The sequence below is a fragment of the Physeter macrocephalus genome, chromosome 21, assembly GCF_002837175.3.
Source record: "Physeter macrocephalus isolate SW-GA chromosome 21, ASM283717v5, whole genome shotgun sequence".
Lineage (NCBI taxonomy): Eukaryota > Metazoa > Chordata > Mammalia > Artiodactyla > Physeteridae > Physeter > Physeter macrocephalus.
Window position 1 is genome coordinate 970,285 of NC_041234.1, and position 9,596 is coordinate 979,880.

Sequence of the window (9,596 nt, forward strand, 5' to 3'; positions counted from 1 at the left end):
AGCTGATTCACTTTGTTATAAAGCAGAAACTAACACGCCATTGTAAAGCAATTATACTCCAATAAAGATGTTAAAAAATATAAAATTAAAAAAAAAAAAAGAATCCACCCGCCAATTCAGGGGACACAGGTTCAAGCCCTGGTCTGGGAAGATCCCACATGCCGCGGAGCAACTAAGCCTGTGCGCCACAACTACTGAGCCTACGCTCTAGAGCCCGCGAGCCACAACTACTGAGCCCACGTGCAACAACTACTGAAGCCTGTGCACCAAGAGCCCGTGCTCCGTGCCAAGAGCCCGTGCTCCACAACAAGAGAAGCCACTGCAATGAGAAGCCCGCGCACCGTAACGAAGAGTAGTCCCCGCTCGCTGCAACTGGAGAAAGCCCATATGCAGCAACGAAGACCCAACGCAGCCAAAAATAAAATAAATAAATAAATGGGAAAAAAGCACAATTAAACTGGAGAAATTAATTTTAACACTATATTTTATGTAGCAGAGTATATCGAAAATATTATCATTTCAACATCACCAATTTTTTTAAAATTATGAGGCACTTTACATTCTTTTTTTTCATACTAAGTCTTTGAAGCCCAGTTATATTTTAAACTCACAGCACATCTCAGTTTGGATGGGCTACTTTCACATGTTCAACAGCCCCATGTGGTGAGTGGCTACCATATTGGACAAGGTGGTACTCTGCAACAAATAACCACTGTAAACCAAAGGTGTGAGGGCTTGTCCGACCCTTTGCTGGGCTTGAATAAAATCAGTCTTGGGCTGATCTTTAAGATTCTGAAATTGCTAAATGGCACCTTCAAGTTGACATTAATAAGTTTTTTTTCAAAAAATAAAATAATGCATGCACATGGTTAAAAACCAAATTGTACAGCAGAGCTTACGATAAAAAGCAAGAGGGCTTCCCTGGTGGCGCAGTGGTTGAGAGTCCGCCTGCCGATGCAGGGGACGCGGGTTCGTGCCCCGGTCCGGGAGGATCCCACGTGCCGCGGAGCGGCTGGGCCCGTGAGCCACGGCCGCTGAGCCTGCGCGTCCGGAGCCTGTGCTCCGCAACGGGAGAGGCCACAACAGTGAGAGGCCCGCGTACTGCAAAAAAAAAAAAAAGAAAAAAAAAAAAAAAGACTTCCCTGCCCCACTCTTCCCTCTCCCAAGTCTGATTCCCCAAGGCAAGCACTTTGTTTTTTTATTTACTTTATTTATTTTTGGCTGCGTTGGGTCTTCGTTGCTGCGTGCGGGCTTTCTCTAGTTGCGGGGAGCAGCGGCTCCTCTTCGTTGCGGTGTGCAGGCTTCTCATTGAGGTGACTTCTCTTGTTGCGGAGCACGGGCTCTAGGAGCGTGGGCTTCAGTAGTTGTGGCTCGCAGGCTCTAGAGCGCAGGCTCAGTAGTTGTGGTGCATGGGCTTAGCTGCTCCGCAGCATGTGGGATCTTCCCGGACCAGGGTTCGAACCCATGTCCCCTGCACTGGCAGGCGGATTCTTTTTCTTTTTTTTTTTTTTTTGTGGTACGCGGGCCTCTCACTGCTGTGGCCTCTCCTATTGTGGAGCAAGGCTCCGGACGCACAGGCTCAGTGGCCATGGCTCACGGGCCCAGCCGCTCCGCGGCATGTGGGATCCTCCCGGACCGGGGCACGAACCTCACTGCTGTGGCCTCTCCTATTGTGGAGCACAGGCTCCGGACGCGCAGACTCAGCGGCCATGGCTCACGGGCCCAGCCTCTCCACGGCATGTGGGATCTTCCCGGACAGGGACACGACCCCGTGTCCCCTGCAACGGCAGGCGGACTCTCAACCACTGCGCCACCAGGGAAGCCCGGCAAGTGCTTTAACTTCTTTGTTGGGATTTCTTCTGGTAGTTACCTCCATATCTCTAAACCAAAGCTCATCCATCTCAGCTCTTCCTCAACTTAGCTATTTCAGACACCCTCTAATGAACGTAGGTGTACTTCCTGCTGTGACAGATGAGGATGCAGCCCTCTGGAACCCCCATCCCCAGATACCAACCTCAATTGTTAATTCTACTGGTTACTTTCCTAACCTGAGATACTTTTGCTTCTTTTTCAGCCAAATACTAACAGTATCTGTAGACCCTCGCAGTGTAAAATGAGGTTCTGCCCTCCCTCCTTCCCCTCCAGCACTCCTCCACCCCCTCCACCTCATGATCCCTCTTTTCAAAGTTGATGACACATTCCTTCTTTTAAGGTTTCTCTAATTCGTCCTGGAGATGGGTCCTAAAAACTGAAAATCAATAAAGAGAGTGACCGTGCAAGTCTCCTTCACCATAGAGTCAAGCTATGCCCCGGTTTACATCTTTGTTCTCACATCACATGTTATTCTCCTGACACTTTTACCTGCCTTTCTCTTTTCTCACACTATTTGTCTTTATCATTGCCTCGATTTGTTTGCAAACTATTCACTGTATTAGATATTAAATTTTTTTAAAGGAAGCAAGCCTAGTTATGCAGACATGGTCAGTTTATAAAACTTCATCAAGCTATACATCTGTGATATGTGCACTTTTCTGTGTTTATGTTATACTCCGATTTTTAAAAATTATAAAGGAAGCATCCTCTCTTTCCTCGTAAATTGTGAAGGAAGAAATACAAAGGGAGAGAAAATTTTATATAGCACACTTACACATTTACATTAAATTTATCAACCATACCATTATAGTAGCAAATATATAATTAATATATGATAGTACAGCACATTTACGTTAATATTATCAGCTCTACTAGTAACAAAATGGATCTTGTGGGTAGCATAATATCTATTTGCAAACACTGATAACGATGACAATAATAGCAGCTAACATGTTTATTGAACACCTCCTAAATGCCAGACATGGCCAAGTGCTTTTTACATTATTATATTTAATTCTTGCAACAACCCTGTTATTCTTATCTTGTTGTTATTACAATATTACACTATCATATTGTTATAGATGAGTACATTGACACTTTGAGAAGTAACTTGCCAAGTCATACAAGCATCTTAACAATGGTTAATAATTTTCAAGCACTTAGTATAGACCCGACACAATCTAAGCACTAAACGTATTGGCTTATTTAATCCGCAAAACATTATCCCCACTTGGTAGATGAATAAATTGAGGCACAGAGTAGTTAAGCAAACTTGTCCAAGGTCACTCAGCTGGTAAGTGAACCAGCTGGGCTATGAACCCAAGCAGTCTGGCTCCAGACTCTTAACCACTAAGCCATACACCACTTGGGGGTGAGGGCAGAAATGTGAACTTGGGGAGTCTGCCTCTAGGAGCCAAAATGTTCATTATTCTGCTGTCCTGCCTGGCAATTAGGTCAACGGACCTTTAGATAAGGAGTACATGGATGGATGTTATTCTCATTCTGCACATTGAGAGGAAGGGAAGCAGTGAACAAGTGGCAAGTACAAATACTAAGCTCTTTCTTTAAACAGCTAGTACTCACTACTCACCTCCAAATCACCTCTACAGTCGGAATTCCCTAACTTGGTCTCTCTCTAGTTCCAAAGCACTTTGCAAACAGCACTCAGTAGAATGCATTCTGTGACTGATCAGTCCTCACTTGCAGACTGCTGCACGCCCATCCCAGGAGTAATCACCCAGTTTAAGCCAATCTTGCCCACTGACTTGTGACCACAAAAGCAGGGACTATCTATGTCGCTCCCTGCTGTAATCCCACCTCCTAGGCCGGTGTCCAGCACACATGAGGCCATCTACACATATCTGTTGAATGAATGAAGATCAGCTGCTTAAAAACCCATAAGGATATAAAATTATTAAAAAAAAGTTCCATGCTTGCCTCAATAACACATATTTGGGGCTCTTCCTTATGACCATCCACAGGCACCATGGCTTGATTCATAACCCACTCCTGGACAGCATCAGTAATGTGAGGGACAACTGTAGAAAGAAGTAATAATTAGCACAAAAGCTTATTTCATGGTCATGGTCATGAGAAATGAATGTATTAGTGTCTTTAGACCTCCCAAATAACCTGAAAGCCACCTGGCAAATTAGACAAGCTACAGTCCTCACATTATTATCCATCTCACTGAAATTAATACTACAGACACAACATAGGTTTAGTCATTTAAATGTTATGCCATTTCTCTTGAAATCAACCAACCACAGAGAGAGAGAAGAAATGCCATCTTTGATGCTATCTATAGAAAACACCTATAATGCCAACTAAAAACTGTGCAAGGAGGGCTGCCAAGGGTGCTGAATACTGGACACCAAGGGGAAGAAGGTCTCAGAGTGGCCCAGCCCTGCAGACCCTGGGCAACTCGCCAGCCAGTGTGGAAGGGTCACTCAGAGGGTGTAGACGAGGCCTGCATGCCTGACCAGAGGCCTGAGGCTGCTAATTTCAGCCGAAGAGACAAAAAGATGCAACCAACTAACCTAATGTGATGTACAAAGCAGGAATGTTGGCCTCTGGGAAGCTGATGCAGACACGTCTGTCACCTGCTCCACCAGCACCTGCAGCTCCCTGGCCGCCCTGCTCCCGCGAGGCGGGAGGAAGTCGTCTCTGATTGGTGCGTTTGGAACGACCCACCACGCTTGCCCAGCCCGACCCCTTTCTGGGAGGGCGGGGTAGGTCCGGCTCTGCCTCCACGTGGGCAGCGCAGGGATCAGGGGTTGAGGCCCAGGTCTGGGGCCTTGCCCTCTCGCCAAGTTTGGGAAGTGGCGGGTATGAGGCAGCAACTCTCCCTCCCGCGGGTGTTCCCAATACCTACACTTGGGGGAAAACTATTAGAAAGTACAATTGTAGCTAAGATCTAAACCACACCATCCAGTGTCAGCAGTAACATAGCTGATCTTTTGATCTCCATCTGTCCAACTTCTTTATCTACTTCTCAGCTGCTTTCCAACATGAAGGTGATTTAAAGGGAATGGGGAATTAGCACCTTTACCCTACCACGTAGGAACTTATGAATACAAGCGGGGGGTGGGGGGGAGGGTGGCCTGCGGGTCTCTCTTCGAGGACAAAAGAGAATAAGAATCATACCCCCCATGAAAAGGGTTGGTGAAAAAAGGGTCATATCATGCTGCCCTCCAGTTCAATCCCCGCACCCCCCCACGTCACGCCCCATCACTATTCTTTTTCAAAGGGGAGTAATCATCATCCATGCAAAGATACAAGAAAGAAGTAGAAAAAGAACATATTAAATAAAGGACAGACAAAAACAAACCAAAATAAATCTATACCCCAATCAGATTTGTGATGAATAAATGGTTCCCCATGGATTTTATAGATAAAAGCTAAAGAGAGAAAGAGAAAGAGGACAGATACATGGACTAAAGGAAACAATGACATTAGTTAAAAAAAAAAAAAGACTGATGAAAATACAATCAGGAACATGGAGGATGAACTTGAAACCTTTGAGGAAAATGAAAAGTAAAAGTTTGTATGGTGACATCATGGTGTTTTGAAATGTATAAAAACATCAAACCACTATGTTGTGTAACAGGAACTAACATAGTGTTGCAGGTCAGTTATACTTCAAAAACAAACAAACTCATAAAAAAGACAGATCAGATTTGTGGTTATGGGGCGGGGGGACTGGATGAAGGTAGTCAAAAGGTACAAAATTCCAGTCATAAGATAAATAAGTACTAGGGACGTAATACACACCATGAAAAATATAATTAACACTGCTCTATGTTATATATGAAAGTTGTTGAGAGTAAATCCTAAGAGTTTTCATCACAAGGGAAACATTTTTGTCTATTTCTTTAATTTTGCATCTATCAGAGATGATGGATGTTCACTAAACTTACTGCGGTCATCATTCCATGATGTATGTAAGTGAAATCATTATGCTGTACACCCTAAACTTATACAGTGCTGTATGTCAATTATAGCTCAATAAAACTGGAGGAAAAAAAAAAGAAGGAAATAAAAGGAGGAGAAAACAGGGATTTGAAAAGGATTGGAGTTTGTAGAGCACAGGGACCCCCTCATCTTCAGGTCTATTTTGAGCAGGGTGTGAGTGCTCAGCACACAGGGCCCCCTAATGTTTGTGGAATATAATACCTTGTACTGTTTTCCCCAGGTAATCGCCACGCCTCTCTTTATTGATCACATGTTGATATATCTTCCCAGTGGTGATGTTGTTGTCTTTATAAAGATTAATATCCAAGAACCTTTCATAATTTCCAAGGTCTAAATCAACTTCTCCACCATCGTTTAAGACAAACACTTCACCTGGGATAAAAAGGCAATGTAAAAATTAAAAATTTGCTTCCAGTAGATTATTTTTCAAAGATGAGCACAATATAGTAAAGAGCCGGTAAAAGTCTTATTTATAAGCCATAGTGTATCACCATTTCCATATTTCGATGAGAAAATTTAGCAATTCGATTCTATCCATTAAAGTGCATTGGAAAAATTCTGGTATTCGATTATGGTAGTTTTAAATGCTTACTGAAATTCTGTCCTCAAGATTTAGCTTTTCCAAACTCATCATATACCACATAAAAAAGGGACTTTAAAACAGCAATTTTTAAAACAAATAGCAATTGACTTCAAAGCATCAGTATCCCGGACTCTGAAATTGGCATAAGAAAATTTTCATTGATTCCAGTCTTGGGTAAAGTCACTATTAAACAGACAGTTGATGAAAAGCAGGGCCTCCACTAGCCCACGGGGCGACTTGGTGAAACTGAGGCCAAAAAGAAAGGGAGCAATAAGCCACCTGCACAACAGCACTATGAAGAAGGATACAGATGAAGACTTGGGACTTCCCTGGTGGCGCAGTGGTTAAGAATCCCCTGCATTGGCAGGGGACACAGGTTCGAGCCCTGGTCCGGGAAGATTTCACATGCCGCAGAGCAACTAAGCCCACATGCCACAACTACTGAAGCCCCCGCGCCACAACTACCGAAGCCCGCGTGCCTAGAGCCCAAGCTCTGCAACAAGAGAAGCCACCACAGTGAGAAGCCCGCGCGCCACAATGAAGAGTAGCCCCTGCTCACAACTAGAGAAAGCCTGTGGGCAACAACGAAGACCCAACACAGCCAAAAAAAAACAATTGTAAGTAATTAATTAAGTAATTTTTTAAACATGTGTATAGATGAAAACTTAATCACACGACCAGCAACTGTGTTGACTACTAGGCATGCCTCTGGGTCTCCAGCGTTACTTGAGGGCATTGATAGGGAGTCCAATGTCCTACAGCCACCTTGTCAGAACTGAACCTCTCCGTGATTAAGGAAATTCTATCATTTACTTCTATAGCTAGATGTTCACAGCATAAAAAGAAGGTTGGCTAGCTTCTGAACCTAATCAGAAGCCTTTTATAGTCTCATTTATGTCTCCCTCATAAGGTACCTAAGTGTGATCGGAAAGATCTCTAACTTTAAGGACAAAAGAGCAAAATGATGAAATTGCAATATTTTCGTGCTTCCCAAATTCCATTTCCAGTTCAAATTCTACTTTCTCATGTTTAGCAGGAATTGCCGATCCATGGAAAAGTCTTTGTACTTTGATCATCTTAACTTGTGCCAAATAGGGAAAGATCTCTGAAATCTCTCTAGTTAATTCAGGCCAAATCCAGTTTGGCAATACTCCAGGTACACGGCAAAGGTCTTGAAATTTTAGATTCCTAAATTTTAAAATTTTAGATTCCTATTATGTTCCTAGAAGAAAAAGAAAAGCTGTAGATTATGTCTTCAAAAACATTTTTTTTATTTAATGCAATTATAATAAAAATGCCAACAGATTTTTTTTAACTTGACAGTGAAACTAAAGTTAATTTGGAAGAAAAACAGGTGTGATTACCAAAACAAAACACATGAAAAATAAATAAAAATAAAAGCCCTCAAAAAATAACAGTGAGTAAAGGAATTTTTAAACATATATGTGGGGCTTCCCTGGTGGCGTAGTGGTTGAGAGTCCACCTGCCGATGCAGGGGACACGGGTTCGTGCCCCGGTCCGGGAAGATCCCACATGCCGCGGAGCGGCTGGGCCCGTGAGCCATAGCCGCTGAGCCTGCGCGTCCGGAGCCTGTGCTCCGCAACAGGAGAGGCCACAACAGTGAGAGGCCCGCGTACCAAAAAAAAAAAATATATATATATATATGTATATATATATATATATATATATATATGTTAAAAAAATAAGTACAATTAAATTTTAAAAAAAGTGTATATATATGTATATATATTTCAGTATATACAAATATGGAATAACATGAACAAATATGACACAAAACCAAAATACCCCAAAAAGTCCCTATTACATAAAGGAATTTAATACATGACTAAAAAAACCAAAGATATCATTACAAATCAAAGTAGGTAAAATACACAGAAATAAACTTCAAAGAAATGTGTAGGACCTATATGAAGAAAACTTTAAAACTTTACTTCAGAGACATAAAAGAAGGTATGGATAAAATGAAAGCCACATATACAGTTCCTGAATAGGCCAGTCAATATTTTCAGTGTTTACTTCTTCCCCAAATTAATTCATAAATTTAAAGAGTGCTTTCTCATAAACTTTGATAAAAGGACTCTGAAGTTAATCTTGAAGACAACTAACATTGTGAGGTTTAAAAAAGGAGAAAAGGAATAATGAGAAAAGTCCTGATAGTAAAAAGTTGCAGCTATTAAAATGGTAGGCAGGAATAAACAAAGAGATCTAGAACAGACCAGAATACAAAGACAGAAATTTAGTATATACTGAAAGGTGGTATTTCAAGTCAGTGGAGAAAGGATGCAATCTTTGATAATTGCGATTAGGAATAGTGGCTAATCAGAAAAAAATTTAGAGAAAAAATTATGTTACATTCTCATCTCCCACCAAATTAAATTCCAGATGTATTAACAATATTAAAGTAAAAGCAAATGGTGGTGATCATTTAAAAATGTACAGAAACATCAAATCACTATATTGTGCTCCAGGAACACAGTGTTGTAAGTCAATTATACTTCAAAAGCAAACTGATAGAAAAAGAGATCAGATTTGTGGTTACCAGAGGAGAGGGGTGGGGTGAGGGGAATTGGATGAAGGTGGTCAAAAGGTACAAACTTCCAGTTATAAGATAAGTAAGTACCAGGGATGTAATGTACAGCAAGATAAATATAATTAACACTGCTCTATGTTATACATGAAAGTTAAGAGAGTACATCCTAAGAGTTTTCATCACAAGGGAAACAATTTTTTGCTACTTCTTTAATTGTGCATCTGTATGAGATGATGGATGTTCAACTAAACTTATTGTGATAATCATTTCATAATGTATGTAAGTCAAATTATTATGCTATACACCTTAAACTTATACAGTGCTGTATTTCAACTATACCTCAATAAAACCGGAAGAAAAAAAAATAAAGGAAAACCAAATGAAACTCTAAAAGTGCCAGAAGAGTGGGAGGGAGCCGTGAAGGAGGAAAGGTTCCCACACACTAGAAGCCCCTTCGCGGGCGGAGACTGCGGGTGGCGGAGGGGGAAGCTCCGGAGCCACGGAGGAGAGCGCAGCAGCGGGGTGCGGAGGGCAAAGCGGAGAGATTCCCGCACAGAGGATCGGCGCCGACCGGCACTCACCAGCCCGAGAGGCTTGTCTGCTCACCGGCTGGGG

General features: G+C 42.2%; 1 protein-coding gene across 6 annotated transcripts in view; it reads right to left on the minus strand.

Moving 5' to 3' along the window:
• CTPS2 (CTP synthase 2) overlaps positions 1 to 9,596 on the minus strand; it is a 150,205-nt gene that overhangs the window by 125,367 nt on the left and 15,242 nt on the right. For all 6 annotated transcript variants that reach the window (XM_028482647.2, XM_028482649.2, XM_024115282.2 and 3 more), the window contains 2 exons: positions 6,049 to 6,219; positions 3,811 to 3,911 (listed from right to left, as the gene is read on the minus strand). In XM_028482647.2, coding sequence (XP_028338448.1) covers positions 3,811 to 3,911; positions 6,049 to 6,219 — 272 coding nt within the window. The remainder of the gene's footprint in view (positions 1 to 3,810; positions 3,912 to 6,048; positions 6,220 to 9,596) is intronic.